The following is an 18,590-nucleotide window of genomic DNA, read 5'->3' as shown; positions in this document are numbered from 1 at the left end:
ATCTTATGCAGCACAGAAAGAAAAGATTTCATTACTATTTTAAGACTTTCACCAATGTCTTACACCAGAGGCCAGATCACACCACTCAAGAATCAAAGTTCTTTTACTCCCCATCTATTTCCCCTCTAGAAAAAAATAAAATAAAAAATCTTTCCACTGAAACTTTCTATTGCCAGGCCCTATTTAGTGGTGGTTTGTTTTTTTTAAAGAAGTTTCAGCTGATCATTTTGGCCATATTTGAACCCCTAGAAAATAAAACCAGCATTGTTTTTTAACATTTCAAAATTTTGATTGCTCCTCAGTACTTCAGAAGGAAGGAAGCAAAGCAGGAAACTCTATATTGATGACTGTGAAGGGATAAAAATTGTTGTTGCCTCTAAGGGGTTAACCAGTCCCAACAACCGTGATGTTTCTTGAGGAAAAGAATATAAAGAATATGTAGCTAAATCAAAGCAAACAGGAAAGAAGTGCACCCCTCCTCCTCCTGGCTGAAGACCTTTGGGCAATTAATGCCTGCTGCTTTTTTGCTATTCTTTTTCTAAGTAGTAACATAAGGTTACTACTAAAAAAAAAAAAAAAAAAAAAAAAAAAAAAAACAAAAAAAAAAAACGTAAAGCCTAAGTTTGAGGCTTTATTCATGTTCTTGGCCATCAGTGTGGTCATCAGCTCTGAGGGCACATCTACAGGTCCAGATGCAGGTAGTCACATAAATTCTGCTTATGGTGAGCTGACACAGAACAAGATTGTGTGTCTTCCTGTAAAATTTTTAGCATGGACCCATGCTAATAAAGCCACACGGGGCTGACTCGACTAGTGCTGAATGCTATTTTGCATTTGATGCAGACAAATCCAGACACTTGCTAAGGAGCAAACTCTCCAAAGAAAAACTGAAGGGGTAGGCAAGAGAAATGTAATCCATTATAAAACTACTAGGAATATGAAACTTCTAATTGTGCTTAGCACACATCAGCAATATTGCCGTCTAAAACAAAACTGGAGGTACAATGGCTCACCTCTGCCATGAACTGCAACTAACCACGGTGGATTACTGCTATGGTGCAGATCCTGACATAGTCCAAGATCTTATTGTTTCCTCCCACCACCCAATCACTGTGTGGTAACATCTCCATCCCCAGCTGTCCCACAAAATCAACATTATTATGGTTATGACCACATATTGTAAGCAATTCCTACGTGTCACCAAGACTTAGCTGGGACCTCCAAAAATGCAAGTTCCATAGTTCTTTTAAGAACGCTCCTTTCTATCTTCTTTTTTTATTTATTTATTTTTTTTGTCGGTCAAGTTCTGATGACCTAAAAAGCTTGCACTGGAAAAAGTTAGTAACTCTTCTCAAATTTATCCAGGACCAGTCAGCCTTGGCTTATATTGAATCTAAGCAATCGCTTCTGTGGTTCCTATAGAACTGCTACACCAAGACCAAGGAAACCAGACAATTCTGAAAGTTGGCAAGAACCATTAAAAGAGTATGTTTAGACATACATATCTAGTGAAGAAGACAAGTTATCACTTTCATAAGCCTTTCAATACTGCTGAGTTTTGATTCCCCCAAACTGAGTTATCATTAGTAAAATGTGAGTTTGGTTATCATTTACAGAATTATCCATGTGAGTTAGGTACTGAATTTCTATTTCACACCAATGGAATTCATATTTCTAACTTGAAAGTCAATCAGTAAGCCCATCTTTCAAAAAGCAAATGCAAAAGAAAGTGCATATACTAGAGTCTATTATAGAAAATTGACTACATATTTTAACACAAGAAATCAAGAAATGCTAAAATTAATACAGTAGGTATTTAGGTGCTGCCACTGTGTTGGCTTATATTACTAGAGATGAGACTTAAAGTTTTCTTAAAAACTGCAGCTCCGTCAAAACCTTGGGTCAGCAGCTACAGTAACATAAATACACAGCCATGTACACATACATTGAATAGAACTCGAAAGTGATATTATTTATGATTGTGTTGTGATTTTCAGATTCACTGGGTTATTTGTAAAGCACAACTTCCTTGCCAGCTAATGTCTCTTTTTTTTTTTTTTTCTTTTAATTTGGGATTTAATACACTGACAGGTGTCAAAAGAACAAATGGTAACTGAACCGGAGTAGGGGATGCTTCCTGACCATAGAACCAGACTGGCTGCCCCAAATCTGTCTTAACACATGTTATCTGAATATGAAGAACTGAAGCCAGTCAAGCTTTATTTCAATAACAGAAAGCACTCTATATCTTGACACAAAAACACTAAATCATTTTTTAGAAGCACATGTAGTTCTTGCTGAGCTTTGACAGCAGAAATGTTGTCTTTGATTTACTGCAAGAGATGCAACTTGGCCAACTGACTCTCTAAGGAACTATAAGGCACCTGGAAAAAGCACTTCTTTTTAGGTTGATTTTGCCATTAATTCAGGTAAAAAGGAACTGTATGCTGGAAGGACTGTCACTCTGTGTTTGGGTCCAGTCAGAAGCAGAGGTAACTCACAGTGGATGCTAAGCCCCAGAAAGGTCGGCATTCCTCACTGGTGAGGTTTACATTTTTGAAAGTTACGTCAAAACATATCAACTCCACAGGTTTTCCCAGCTACTCTCTTTTATATCCTAAGTAGTGATTTTAGACCCACAGGATCATTTCAATGCTCTGAGAAGGAAGAAGGACTTAACAATAAGTGATGGCACTGATCCCATGTCCACAGCCTGGATGTCACCATGTTTAAGAAAACTCTACTGCAATCAAATTTGCACGTCATACTCACAGTGCTCCAGTTGCTTCAGGGAAGGTTTGAGGTCTCTGTATAAGTTGTCATTAAGATAGTGTGAAAAAAAATCAACCCCCACAAACAAATACTAATGTTAAAAGCTGTAGCTTTAGAAATGATGAAACTTACAGCTATGAAAAGCTACAAATTACTCCTGTGAGAGGCTCGTAATCAGAACCATAGACAGGGGGTTCCCTTCCGTGGAAATGAAAATTGTTTATGAAAATGTGAATATCCCAAAAGTAATTTCTCTTTAACTATTGCCTCAACAGAGACCCTTTTAATTGAATTTTCTCCATTTGTACAGATTTTTGCTCTCTCTCCTCTCCAATCATTAGGTGCCAGTATTTCATTGTTATCTAAACATGTAAAATCTTACCAGTCTATAGAATTTTTAAATTTTATAGATTAAAGAAAAATGGTTTTCCAAAACTGCAGTTCCATGGCACTGGATCAACACATAGAACATTAGCCCCCTGTATTAACTGAATCAAGTGGATAAAATTAACCATTGTTTCAGTTCTGCTTAAGTAGTAACACTGCAGAACGTATCCCCTTCTTATATTAAACCTCATCTGGGCCTTCAAGGCTGCTCTCATTTTTAAAGAGCTAATATGATTGATGGATACTTCAGAAGACTAAAGATAAAGATTAACTTTTGAAAGCATCACTTTAAATGGCTTTTATTTGAATACTGATCCAATTTATTTAACTTTATTTTTCTTGCTTAAGAGATATGATGGTGAGAATGAAATATGTGGCTAGCAGAGCTCATGTTTAAAAATTAAATACTTTGGGAAAAAAGTTAAAAATTAAACAGAAAAAAAATTAATTAAAATCATGCTGTGTCTTTACAGGGATTTTTTTCAAGAGTGAATAATAAAGCTCTACAATGAGCTAAGAATAATCTTCTAAGTTATAATTAATTGGTACATACTTGCTCCTATTTAAGTATGTTCTAACAATCAGAGATACATTTATAAAATTGAACCATAATTATTTATCTTCTGGGCAAACTCTGTTCTAATTTTTAAAAATGTAATAGCACACAGTTTAGACTTCTTTGATTAAGTGACAAAATTTAATACCATTTAGGGTAATATTTGACAAAGAAAATTAATCAGAAACATTATTCTTTATTTTTGCAACTATTTGACATTTAACTTAGGTCTATTTTTCTTGATGACTATATTTATAGTCTTGTTTAATAGGTTACAATGCTAAGATAAGAAATAATTAAATATTGGTAGTTTGTTTGCAGATATATATTACAGATTCCGTTACAACTAACAGCATGACAAAAACTGTATTTTCTGAGAGGGCAATCCCAAAGATTGTACTTTTACTCACTGTTACAAACTCCAGGAGCCATGCTGCCTACTCCACTGTGGGGAATGTCCTCTACCATAGCACATATCTAGCTTGAAGAGCAAGGGCAGAATTACCCCTTGAAAACTGAAGTACAGATGGACTTGATATTTAGCTGTGTATCACACATTAGCTGTGTGTCACACAGGGGATATTAACTGAGGATTCCAATTTGTTTAGGACAGGTTGCCCAGAGAGTCTGTGGAGTCTTCCTCCTTGGAGACACTCAACAGTTGCCTGGACATGGTCCTGGGCAACCTGCCCTTGGAGGCCCTGCTTAAGCAGATGGCCTCCAGAGGTCCCTACCAACCTGAACCATTCTCAATTCTGCAATTCTGTTACGTGGCAAAGCTACGCATAGACACCAGTTCTCCACATTCCTAGTTCTGTGCTTCTGAGCTTCAGACTCACATGAGTCTGACTGAGGCAGGCAGAGACTGTATCATTCCTAAAGTGATGGTTACTGCTACTGGTCCTTTCTCTTCCTACAGAAGATACCCCACAGCTAACACACTACTTACATATTCAAGGTATGCCTGAGTTATGCACTCTTTTCTAAGTAATCTCTGAGTAGATAGGTCTTTTTTTTTTTTTTTTTTCCTTTTCTGGACATTTATTTGCAAGAAAAAAAAAAAACAGTCCTTTCTGTTCAACTGTTTTGCAGAGTTGTGGAGAGGTCATTCCTGAACAGAAAAATTGGAAAACAATCTATCTGACTTCTAAAGACTGCAAATTAGTTACCGCTAATCCAGAATTGCTATGTATAGCAATTTTTCTGTGATTGAACACAGAAGTCAGAAGATAAAAATGCTACCTGAACCATCTGCCCTAAAAAGCCCGGTTTTGTCTTTCACAAGACAAAATCCTCCCTCTTTTCAGACATACTCCCCAGATGGTCTTTCAAAGCACTAACTCCTTGATTAACTTGTGCATTCAACACTACTTTCTTCCTCCTTAAACAGTTTTATTGACTGGAGTGCAAGATTCTACTCATATGTTGTAACAAGCTATTAATTAGTTAAATCACTTCAGCAACATTGGCTGACATTAGCTGGCAAAGCTCCAAAAATTTTTCAAAATGCATGAACAGCTATGCCTGAATTTTTCAGTAATTAAAACTTCTAGGGGTTGAGAACACAGAAGAAGGGATCCGTTTTATTGTTTTACATTTATTAGACATTCATGTGTGAAAAAAATAAAAATAAATAACTTTTTTTTTTTTCATGTATGCTGCTAAAAATATCCAAAAATAACTCATGGGCATCAAACCTGTGAAAAAGAAGCTAGTCTCTCTTCCAAGCAACTAACAAAAAGTAATTAATTTGTTGGCCACATTCCCACAAATCCTTATGTAAGTGGTGAAACTTAGGTACACTTCCAAGTTGTTCCATGACTGTAGCACTAATGTACACATGTGAAACAAAGCAACGAAATCACGTATCTCAAATCATTAGAGAGAGAAACAAGAGAGGAGGAAAAGGGAAGAGAAAATGCTTTGTTTGGAAAAACAATTGATTTTCTATCACTTAAGCCCAACTTCAAGGAAACTGATCTCAATTAATGTCTTGTAATTTGTGTTATTTACCACTCCCTCAGATCTATGGATAGTTTCATTTATAGAAATGTTACAGCCGCTCCAGCAGTGCAATTTGTTTTTTCCTGGTGGCATTTCCATTGAGTAGTTAAAGGTCCATCCAAGTAAGCAGACTGCCAATTTAGGCAGCTGGATTAACGTGAATCCATTGTCCCTTGCAGAGTAAATAGAAATTCTGCACAGCAATTATGGGGATTTAGCATTCTCAAATTAGGCTTGTTGGTTACTTCTGTCTTTGTTCAAATTATCTGAGGGAAGCCATTTTACTTCATTACTTGCACCTTTCTTAAAACTGATAAAGAATTAACTAGGGTTCCTAACAGCCAAAGCAGTGTTTAATATAAGTCTTTGAACTGGCAGATGGGGAATCACTGGAAAAGCCCATATTCACATAATTACAGTTAAAAAGATTAAATAAAATAATTGAGTCCTAGGATGCAATCATCCAAGACTATGATTTATTTTTTAGTAAAAAAAAATGGTTTATGTGTAGTGCAAAAAGACACACAGATGTGTTCTGACTTGAAATTCACAGAACAGGAAAATTCATGGCATATTCTCCTTCCATATCTCTGACTCCAACTTAGCACTTCAGAAGTCCTCAGAACAAACCAGATGACTAGAGACCAGAACAGACTTGAAATATCTGGATTTGCATTCAGGATATTCTGGCTGTCTCTCCTTCTCCTCATTCATGAAAACAGAAGAATGTAACCTTTAGTTGACCCATGGGATACCAAATAGATGCTGACTTCAGTCTAATTCAACGTAGCAGTTTGCATTCCACTGCAAACATCATCTATTCATCTAAGTATTGCTTTCATTGGGAAAAAAAAGGGGGAGGGGGGAGGGGAAGTACACTCAGAAGTGCAAAAGAAAGGAAAAAAAAGTATTAAAAAAGAAGCTAAGTATTGAACATTAGCTCTGCTTATGGAATAATACAGTAAGCATAGCTCTCTTGATTAAGGATTAGCAGATAGTTATCAACTGTATAGGAGACATCAGAATGCAACCTTTGATTTATGCAAGTTTGGTGGAGTAAGATATTGGAACTTCCCATTGATGATATCTGCAAGGCAGTATTCTAAGTAAACAACTGATCAAAGTGCTTGTGACAGAAGAATAATAGTAAAAATAATTTTTAAAAAAGCATTTAACCTAAAATTGCCCTGAGGTGACATGAAGTCCATATCAATCAAGTGCATTTACTAGAAGTTTTATAGGGGTATTTAGGGATTGAGATGCAATTATTTAATTAAGATAATTTGTTTCTATTTAAAAGACAGCAACCAATAAACAGCAATGGTTACATTTATAAAGAAAAAATATGAGCAAACCAAAGTGGTTCTGAATAACAAGGGGCCTTCCAATGGCTTCAGTACTGTCTTAGAGAAACACCACTATGTAATTCAATCTGAAGCAATACTATCATCTCCCACTGCTCATTGCTCCCCATTAGCAAAAGAATAGCATCACCACAGCACTACGAACAGAACAAGAATACAAGGATGCCTTTATCTGCTGAAGGCAAAATCAGCCATCTCGGTTCAAAGCAGCTTTCTCACATGTTCACGTATTCACGCTAACCTGTCTAACGTTGCCTCAAGCGAGCATACATCCACAGTCCGTTTTGCCAGCAGAAACGTGTTTGTGGCAACCTGTAGCTGATGGATGGTAACAGCAGCTGGAAGAAAATCATGCCTGCAACCCACAGAGAGGTTTGCAAAAACATGCTTGTGTCTGTGGATATGTTATGCTTTGAGCCATCATGCTGAGTATTAGCATGTTAACCATTGTTATGATACCTCCTGCCAGGAGTTTACAGATTGCAGCTCTCCTTCCCGAACCTCAGAAATACGCATTTACTCTGTCTAGCCAAGGCAGAAAGTCTGAAAATGCTAATCCTCTTAGAAATGTGTTTTTCTTTCAGAATAGATATGCAGTGAAGGTTAAAGGGGTTAACAAGGATGAGTCTCAAGCTCAGGCAGGCATTGTATGGTAATTTTGCTAATTTTTTAGGCTGAACCACAATACTGTTATACCTAAAGAGTGTGAATAATTTATTTCTTCACACATGAAAGAGCTTCACAGGGATGAGCCCTGTTAAATGAAGGTAGAAGCAAACATCTCAATTTTCAGCCAACAGTAGCTTCTCTTGTATAGCCTTCTGCTGTTGACTGAATTCCAGTAACCTTACGTTCTCAAACTATGAGTGAAATTTCACTGTGCTTGTATGTTTTCTGCTAGGCTTGTATTCTTCTAAACATGCACATGGAAGCTTCAAGAGTTTTCATTGCTTCAGTACAGGAATGGCGTATGTCCCAAGTTAGCAGAGAAAAAAAAATTGCCTTCATATCAAGTCAGAAAACAATGCAGACTTTCAAGCAAATTGTTTCAGAGCCACCAGCCATTTTAAAAGAGCAAAATGATTTAAATTCAGCGACTAAAAAGAATTAACCAATACTTTGATTATGATCTCAGATTTTCAGCTGAAAGAAATAATCAAATCTTTTTTAACAACAGTAAGGATTAAAATATCATATCAGTTCCTACACTGATGCAAACAGACATCTTGTCCTCTTAGAGCTACTTAGGTGATGTTATGTGTTCAGTTTGCTCCTTGTAGAGCCAAGTTTTTTTAGAGTTACATTCCTTGTTTAATCATAATGTTTATCCTGCGTGTATTTAGCAATACCACCTAAAACCCTTTATGTAACAAGTAATCCTGATATTTCAGGTGCTCAAGCCTCCCTCTCTCAGATGAATGCTCTCATCTTTAGGCTGAAGAGCAGAATTATTTCTCATTAATGAGATAAATCTCAGTGGCAGAACTTCAACTAGAGGAGGGCAGTATGTTGCAGCATCTTAAGCCAGTCCCAGACACCTCAGAGAGGGGTGATGAGAGTGGTCTGCATGTGGCAGGCTTGAGGCTGAAGTATTACACTGAGGCTCTACAGCAGTCTCAGTTACAACCTAATCACAGAATAACTGCTTAAAAGGGGGTCAAAGAGCATCTCCTGTTTGAAAAGCGAGGGAGCAGACCTTTTCCTGCTTTAGTGACATTTTTGAAGGCGTATTTTTTAAGGATCCCTAGCTCTATGATAGCAATCTACATATTAGTGCTGGACCCTAAGAGGGCTCACTCCCTCTCCACAGTGCCATATTAAGAGGCTCTTTACTCCGCATGCCGGCTGCCTCCAAGCTCATTTAGAGGCTCCCATATTTCCTTGTAGGAAGTGTAACTCCAAGCATCTGATTCTGCCCAGTGAGCCAGGCATCTGAAAACGAGGCATTGCAACACCTAACTCTCTAGAAATTCAAGCCTTCATGTCTCTCAGTCAACTTCCACTTCATGGAGGCTAATGTTGCAGATCATTTTTTCCTTACTAATTCCTTAAGAAAATCTGAAGTGCTACAGTTGGAAATCTAATGGCTTTTTTCCAAGTAGTGCTGGAAACACAAAGAGGACCTCTGGCTTTGTGCTATAGATGACCACTATTTTACTTCATGAACAGTGGTAAATTATTTGCACGGTAAAGAACATGTAATTACAAAGTACAAACCATAACTGATTATTATGATTATTTCAATACCCTACAGTGAAGAGTAGATGGTAATTAATTTCTGGACCTACTAGACTAAATATAATTACTAGGAACCACAGCAACTGTAGACATATGCTGGTAAAACAGAGTTAGACATTACTTTATTTGTTTATTACCTAACCCTCTATCCATAATTAAATGCTGCAAGTGAAATAGAGAACAATTTCAAAAGAACTTCTAAAAAGCTACAGATCAAAAATATGTCAAAAGGTATGGATTTTAGCATTTCTACAGCATTATTAACTAGGTATGCTCAAAGTTTGACGGCAGTAACTGCCAGAGAGTCAACGACCTTTACAAGATTTACAGCCTGTGCATTTATGTGGTATTAATTTAACACTACCCTAATTTTGTATTGATTAGGATCTTGGGACACAAGCCTAATTCTCTAGTCTCATTTATTGGGATCTACTGCTTTTTAGAATTTGTGATCCCTCCAACATGCACTGGTTGTGAATTATTTCATTGTATGAAACACCTTACTTCCCAGAATAAGTTTTTTGGGGAGGAAATGGGTGGAAAGGTTGCAAATTAGCCTTTACTTTTGTTTTCATAACCAAACTCAAGTTATGCCTGTATAAAAAAGTATCATGGCATTAAAAATACCTCTAGCTTCCCTTTTACACAAAACCTCTCCAACATTTCTTGCTGGAGACAGTACTACTTAATTCACAGGAGGAACATAAGGACAGCCGTTCACAAACACTGCAAATCTCAGAGATTTCAAGAAGAAACAGAACCACACAGGTAGAGACACTCTTTCCTTGAAGATCTCCACGATCTCTGGAACTCTAACTTCATGCTTGGCGGCTCGTCTGTCAATATCCTTTTTCTGTTTCAGAAGGGCATCTACAAGAACTTTTAGGGTAGTTTTCAGCAGATACAACTTTACTTGATAAAGTTCCCACTCCTTATCAATAGGATAGGCAGGGATACAAGTATTTTCTGTACCTGTCTGTTTTTCTCACCAGGCACTGCCAAAGGGGAAAAATAAGCAGAACAAGTTTACCCTTCTTCGTGAGGAAACAAGCTCTGAGGGATTCCTGCAGATTCTGAGGTGGCTGTTTGCAGTGAATTCCCAAGAAGCTGTTAGGGCCATCAAACTGAGTAAAATATTTTAGTGATCCAAAAGAAGACAAAATGGCACCTTTGGATGTGCTCTCTGCATGTATCTTGTTATCTGGTTGCCCTTTGTACTTCAGCTAGCTATTGTCTCTGAAGTGCTAAAGGAGATAAAGGCATGACTCAAACATCATGTAATTCAATCCTTATTGTGTAATCATCATCATTTGCTTGGTGGAGAAGCAGGAATAACAGACCCCGATTTTTCAGGTCAATTTAAAGTGAGCAAAGGTGATATGTGGTACCTCAGTTGCAGCAGGAATCTGACATGTGAGAGAGCACTAACAGATCCCTACAAATGTTTTCACTGTAAAATATAGGCTGATTTTATGTCTGCTAAGCTGCTGCTACTACTAGCCTTTGCAATGTCTTTTGAATATAACTAGATATGAAATGAGTCTACTCGTTTGTTAGTTATATTCAGTATGTGAAACTGCTGTGAGAATAGCAACTGGTAAATTCTTGGGTGGGGATCAGAACAAATCCTATAATCTAAATAAATAAATAAAAACATGTTTCTGTCTTCTTTGCAAGTAGTACCCCTATTTATCAGCTGACTGTCAATCCATATTCTGTAATTACATTATTTGTTGCAGCTATTTTTCAAAACTGTGCTGTTTCTTTGGAGAAATGTACTGCTTTAAGTTAGTAGCTATTCTCTTCCTCTGCCCTGCTGTGATGCTTTTATCATAATACTCGTCATATGCTGGCAGCCACAATCTTGTGCTCCCAAGAATGGCCCCATAGAAAAGCTAAGATGAATCTTCAGATGGCTCCTTAAATTTATTCCTTTCCTCTCTTGCTATTGTTAGTAAAGCAATAAGCTTTCTTTTTTTTTTTTTTTTTTTTTTTTCCCCTTATGCCTCCTTCTTCAATCCTGTTGGAAGGGATGTAGATACAGGGTAGGAGAAAGCTTTGCAGGGTGACAGCTTTTTAACACTGAATAATCTACTGCTGTGCATGCTAATAGGTGGTGCTAGGCTTGATTAACTAATTTTGCAAATGAATATCTAAGCAAATTACTTTTTCAGATTGTTCCCAATAATTCTTTCTCTGTAATTTCCTCTTTGAATAGTTTTATGCTGATTGTTGCTGCTGACTATTAGAACTCATGTACATGTACACTGGAAAATCCTAACCCCCACACACCCTGTTTAAAGGTACATAGTCATATTTTCAAAATTTTTTCAGAAGTTTCAAAGTCATATACGAATGCAATTTCCAGCCACGTTCAGTTCACGGGTGGTTTTTAAAAAAAATACTCAGGTACTTATGTAACTGGGTATAGCTGTAAAGGATTTTCAAAGATTATGAAGACAGACAGACAGACATATTTTAATTGGAAATAAACATCTGATTGGCCAAGATGTCTTTGATAAATGCTGCGTGTCTATGTCTATAGAGATGTGATTCTTTTGCAGAGCTAATATGAGACTGGGACTGAAAAAGAACAGAATTTTCCTCTTCTCTTTTCCTCTGTTACATGAAAGTCAAATATTTTCCTTAAATCAAAATATCATGTGATGTTTTTACACAAATACTACCACACCCATACTCCACATCATGAAAAAATCCATCATTCTTTCTCAAGAAGTCATGGTCTTAACCTGTAGGCCGTACTTATCTCACTGCCTATTGATTACTATATCAATACCCTTATCTTCAATAATTTAACATTTCCTAGTTGCTTGCATTTAAAAGATAAATTTCATACACTGTCGATGGCCTGTGTTCCCTTTCCACATCTGAGTAACCCCGTATCAGGACAGCCTAACTTTAAAATTTGCTGTCAGACCAGTACATTACTGCTAATGCTTGACACATCTGCATTTTCACCCCCCTCTGTGAAACCTTACATGAGCATTTCCATGTATTCCTGAACCACACTTAACTTCCAAGTCTTCACTTGTAAGACCTACATAATATTTCCCTAAAATATATTGTTCCATCTCCTTTCTTGCTCCTCAGTCATTCTTCCTGTAACCTTTCTCACTTTTTCTATCACTTAGCACCTTCTGCTCTCTGGCCAAGATGCAGGTTAGGTATTTGTCTGCTGATGCTATGTACTTTCATCTTTCTTCCTTTAAACTCCTCCTTAAAACCCATCTTCTTGCCCTCTAGCATATCATCATTCGACAGCAAGTTATCAGGAGTGAGCAGAGGCTACGTTGTTGTCCCCTCCACCCATTCATACATTCAAAGTCAAATCCTTCATTCTGAAGCCCCACAGCCATTTTTAAATAACAAGTGGTGACATCTTTCCCCTATACCACACTGTGGAGTTGGGCACTGTGGGGGGTCACAAAAAGATGAGGATGCCAGCTGTATTGCCTCTGAGTAGGAGGAAGGGGAAATGCACTTTTCTGTTCTACTTACCTGTTTCTATTGCTAGAAATCCAATCAGAGATTAACGTTGCAGCCTGCTGGTGACAATGTTTGTTACCGAAGCTGCAGGCCAACATGATGACTTCCCGACGCAACTCTCTGCCCAAATTAAAAGAAAAAAAAAAAGAAAAAGAAAAAAAAATATATATATAAAAATAAGACCCCATTAATAAATATGTTAGAATATTTACAAAAATGCATTTCTTGTAACAATGGCAGCAGCTGATATTTGGGTAACATATCAAAGATAATCCAGCTATGCAAATCTCAGTGTCCACTACATGCCTACAGCTGCTGCAACAGCTAAAGAAAAGCCATGGACCAAACCCAGCCTTTATTTACACTTATTCAGTCTTCCAGACCTCTGTGGTCAAGAGTCCAATTTCTTAAATATCCAGTGCAGACTGATATTAATTTAAGGCATAGCAAATCATGAACTTTAAACTCAGGAAGACATAATTCATCTCATAGTATCTTGCTGCTCTCCCTCTAACCCAAAAAGGAAAACCAGAAGGAAGAGAGAGCCAGGAAAGTATGACATGCTGAAGATCACACCAGATTTTAGGAGAGTGCATTATTACAACCATATCTTGCATAGGAAGGAAGGAAGGAAAGACAAATATAACAGTACTCATGTTGGTAGGATGCTTGAACAAGTGATTTGTTTAAATTATTCGTTGGCCATCCAAGCTTGAGATACATTGATGCAACTTGTCTTAAAATATACTCCTGAGGGAGAAAAGAATATTCAGTGTTAACATTTATTTTTGATTTTTGGTTCAAACTTAAAATACTATTGCCTATTGAGGTTTTGCCTCTCTTTTTTATCCCTAAATGATGTCTCACTTACAAAGATTCTGATTTGCAATTAGCAAAGTAACATGTCCACATATAATCTCTGTTCATTGCTACATTCAGACGTAATTTGCAGAACAGCTACTTGATCAGATGCCTCATATTAGCTGATTTATTTTTATAAAACCTTGCAATTTAAAAAGAGTTTCTAATATGCTATTTTGAACTTACAGTACATGGTTGGAAAGTTGCAAGACTGTCAACAGCTCAATGGCTAATCTTGGCTACATCGTGCATGTTCATTTTTAAAAGAAAATTGTTTTAATAGCCATAACCAGGGCAAAAATGTTATACAGATACAGTCAATTGACTTCAGAATACTCAACAATGTGGCTGCAAATGAGCTTTGTACATTTAATAACACTATATTTTAAGTTCAGGTTCTTGGTGTGCTTAAATAAAAAAGCCAGCACAAGATGTATTTTAGCTTACTTTTACTTTTTACATGGGAGACATATTTCCATATCCTGACCAGTTGTGAAGAAAACAACTGTCATTGTATTCAGCATAATGTTCTGCCAGTGGAATTCACCAATTTGAAAAAGAGAACTGAAATATAAAGAACTGCATAGAATAGCATCTATTTTATTATTATGGATGCATGGGTATGTATATATGATGTTAGGACAAAAGGAGATTCATACTGCAGCTTTCTCTAGCAGATATGTTATTCTGTGACTAAAAAGACTTTTTATTTCCTCTGCTATCACCCCTGCTTTCAAAGCTCTCATCAGGAGCGATAAAACACAACCCAGCTGTGAATTTTACTGTTTTTATTTATTAAAATTGTCTTTTCCTTACACAGACATGTTTAAAAGTGAAATAGCAATGGCAGTCTGCTAAGAATTTTTCTGTGCACAGTCTGTTAACACAGACTAAAACCACAAATTGTTTCAACATCATTTATACGTATATACATACACCCAGTCACCTCTAGCTTCCTGCTTTCTGAGCGTGTGTCTGGACACACACACACAAACAAACACATGTTCAAGAACAAAAAAAGCACATCTAAACATTTCTGGCTTTAGAGAGTTCCTTCTTTTGAATGTCTTTACCAAATTACACAGAATTACTGTATGCTGGCTATTCAAAATATGTAGAATACATAAGCTACACTGTGAGTTAAAACAAAACAAACAAACAAACAAACAAACAAAAAGAGTTTATAATTGTCACTGACTGCAGTCATATCCTGTGTACTTCATTAAACATGCTTCAGCATAGCCAGATTTTTTTTCCAGGTAAAATGTTAAAATGTTTGTCATGTCTATCTTAATTAACTACTTCTAGTTGCTACTGCTGTCCCTTTGGACCCAATTATGAATGGGCTTCTGATTCAATGGTGATCTAAACTTGTTAATTAAGGTGACTGCATTGAATTCACCATGGCTCTTTGGATGAAATAATGACTACAAATCTTTACTTCAGTTACGTGCATCCTGTTAAGTTGTGCCTGCATTTGGTGTCCTTGCTGAGCTTGGGCATCAATCTAAATATAGCTGCGTGGTTCCTCAAAAGAGATAATCTGTAAATAGATTACTTTGGCTCTTTTAAGTCAAATACTTTATTGAAATACTTTATTTGTTGTAATATTTTACAGAAGGAATAATTACCTTTCCTTCCAGTACTCACATAGGTCTCAAAAAACAGTTATCACTGTTCAAATGCAAATGAACCAAAGCTTGACAATTGCTGTTTAAATAAAGAACAATTAGGAAGAAAGATAGTAACACTAGGTCACTTGCAGTATCTAACTGGGGAATAGTCCAACTGTTGGCAATAAAAGGGGGTAGGCAAAGGGAAGGAGAGAGAGAAAGAAGGGGACATGGAGAGAAAGAGGGAAAGGGAGTGGGAGAGGTAGAGGGAGAGAGACTGTATATCTCTTACATTGAAGATGTTGTAGCTTTCTGTGCGGTCCAGTAATTTATCTAGAGGATAAAGAGCTCGGCTGGCAGCATGCCAAGGCAGAAAATCCTTCTCCTCTGAAAGGTATCTGATAATCTCCAAAGGAATATTCTGAGGCAAATAACCAGCTCTGCACAATAAACGAAGTTAGTATTAAATTGATTTTGCAGGAGATACATGATAAGGCAAAAATGACTTCCTTTTTTTTTTTTTTCAAATGAAATTAAAAGGCAGAAAAACATGATGAACTCATCACACCATAATGACATAAAAGTCAATCTTATAAAAAACAGCAACACAGTCTCTCGTGTGAGCATACCTACTGGATGAAGGAAGGCATGAACACACATGAAAGAAAACTAGACAAAGTATCCCTAATTTATATAGATTCTAGTAGCAATAAAATATATGAATAATGAAGTAACTGACTGTATATTGAAAAAAAAATGAAGGTGTTGTTTTGCTAATATATAAGATAGAAAGCAATCTGCATAAAATCAACGACCTGAGGTATTTTGTTTCAGAGAACATTTCAACTGGCCACAGGCAACTGGGAAGATCTAATAGTGAAAAAGCATCTTTTAGCTTCAGAGTTTTCTTCCCTTCTCCTTTCTCTCTCCTTCATAGCTGCCTTGTCTTCTAGCCATTTTGGAATAATTTACTTTATTAAACTGAAATACTATCCAATGACATTATTTTGGTTAAGAATGTTTCAGCACTTTCCATATAAGCTATGTTTTTCTAAATGTTTATAAATCAATATGCTAGAATTTTGTCCTATTCTTTTACTGGAAGAAAAGACCTCTCCCTGCAAGGAAAAAGAGTTCAGCAGGGTTTCAAGAAGGTTTTTAAAATGAATAGCTTTACAAGTAAAGTGCAATACAGACACAAGCATTTGGAAGCTGCTTGTTAGAACTAAGTACTGGAAACATCAAGTTTTAGGATTTGCACTCATTTTCTTTTTCAAAACAGCATTTTTTCTTAACTATACAGATTGCAGAAACAAAGTGTAACCCTGTGGGTGTGAACTTGCTAGAAACACACAGATCTATTCTTCTCCTGATACATGTGTTTAAATCCCACAGGAGTTTTCTACCTGCCTAGACAGAAGATAATGATTTTGTTTCATTAAACACTTAAAATCAGGAAGTTGGATTCCACCAGCTTCAAATTAACATAGGCTACAATATGAAAGATCTTCACAGACTATTGTTGTCCTTGTTTGTTACCAATGGTCCCCTTAATTTCTATCACTGCCTAGGGAAAAGGGTGCATACTTTGAATGTTTAGTACAGCAAACAAAGAAAATTACAGATTATTATAGAAATGAACCAATACATACATGTTTAGATAAATCCTTACCTCTGCTGTAACAGCATAAAAGAACTACCAAGCTAAAATCTTTGAAATTGACTGCTCTTTTTGGTGTGGTTCAAATCCACAGTTTCCTTACAAATTGCACCACATCCATGCAAGTCATTGTGATTCTTACTCTCTCGGAAGGATTATGTCCTTTTCCCTTTGAATTCTTGGGAAAGATGTGAGTTCATCTATAAGTTTTCAAAATGATCTATCCCCTGTCCTCGTGATGACCCACTCTCTGGTATGCTTCATGTCATCTTTGTCCTCGTTTTGTCAGCAAGGCTGTTCTCAGCTCCAGTTACAGCACAGACTCAAGCAGGAAAAACAAGATCACTTGGGGAGTTCACCGAGTCACTCAGGAACTGAACAGATGTGAAATAAGAATGGAGCTCTCAGAGTGGGTAGTGGACAGAGTTCAATGCATGTGAAGTCAGAGAAAGTGAGAGGAATTATTTCATTTTTATAGGCCTTTGTTATTTCTGAAGCAGCAGAATATCATCAAGGTGAGTCCTAGGTCTTATTACTTTGTATAACTATAGTCAATGGAGCCAGAAGCAAGCTGGATCGACTGCAGATTGAAATACCTTGGAAAGAAAGTTCGCAAATAGGTGAACTAGCTTAAAGTTGCATATACGTAATTATGGGTTTTGTTATTATAGCTATTGATAATTTGATTACCATGACAAAGTGTGGAGCGAGGAACAAGAGGAACGGCTCTAGGAAACATGCTGCTTAAGGAATAAACAGATGAATGTTTATTGTAGCTGTGCTAATGGACATTTAGGATCATGTTTAAATTAAGTGTCTCTATACTAAGCACATAAGAGGAATCATCACTGCAAAACAACCAGATTTATTTTTGTTTTAACTTCTTCATAAAGAAACATAAGAAATGAACTCAAAGAGATCTTTTACTTATTCATGAGCTTTTGGCCTTCCTAATCACTTTTATAATTGTGATTCTTTGTGATGCTACTCATCCTGTTCACAATGGAAACTGCTGCTCTCATCACCTCACTGTTTCTAACTTCCAAATTTATCAGATTATGGCAAAGACTGTGTTATTCCTGTTTCCTCACGAACTTCCTTCTCTTTCTGCATTTGACTCCTAAAGAACACTTATGCGTAATATCATTGAAATCCACTCCTCAGATCAACAGAATCAATCCTGAGGGTTGGGTCAGGGATGAAAGGAGGTCCTTGTAGATTACAATGATAAGAAAAGTAACAGCAGCAACTTTCCCAACAAGGGGAAAAAGATAATTTCACTGTCATATAATTGTCTGCTATTACTTACCCAAAGGTATGCAGAAAATAACCTAAGTTAAGGTTTGTACATACTCTACACATGCAGCTTGGTTTATCAGTCTTTTCCAACAATGACACTGGAAGGTCAGTTACAGAAATCCTTTTTTTCCTTGTGTCTTTTTGGCTATCAATCATATTGCTATCTTTAAAGTCCAGCAAAAAATACCATCAGATATTGTCTGCCAAAGTCCAAATGTGACAGAGCACAGGCTAAGAGATGAGGTTCTTTTCCTGCCTAGCCATCTCAGAGGAAAACTGAAATATTGTCTGTCACTCAGGGAATAACTGATTATAGGCTATACCAAAAC

At 36.7% G+C, this 18,590-nt stretch overlaps 1 protein-coding gene across 1 annotated transcript in view; it reads right to left on the bottom strand.

Moving 5' to 3' along the window:
• The window catches only part of TRHDE (thyrotropin releasing hormone degrading enzyme), a 204,650-nt gene that overhangs the window by 10,120 nt on the left and 175,940 nt on the right, over window positions 1-18,590 (bottom strand). The window contains 3 exon segments of the mRNA XM_040553451.1: window positions 12,841-12,948; window positions 13,481-13,578; window positions 15,595-15,742. Of these exon segments, the coding sequence (XP_040409385.1) occupies window positions 12,841-12,948; window positions 13,481-13,578; window positions 15,595-15,742 (354 nt within the window).

Source organism: Cygnus olor, chromosome 1 (assembly GCF_009769625.2).
Source record: "Cygnus olor isolate bCygOlo1 chromosome 1, bCygOlo1.pri.v2, whole genome shotgun sequence".
Taxonomy (NCBI): domain Eukaryota; kingdom Metazoa; phylum Chordata; class Aves; order Anseriformes; family Anatidae; genus Cygnus; species Cygnus olor.
This window is presented reverse-complemented; position numbering and strand designations above follow the sequence as displayed.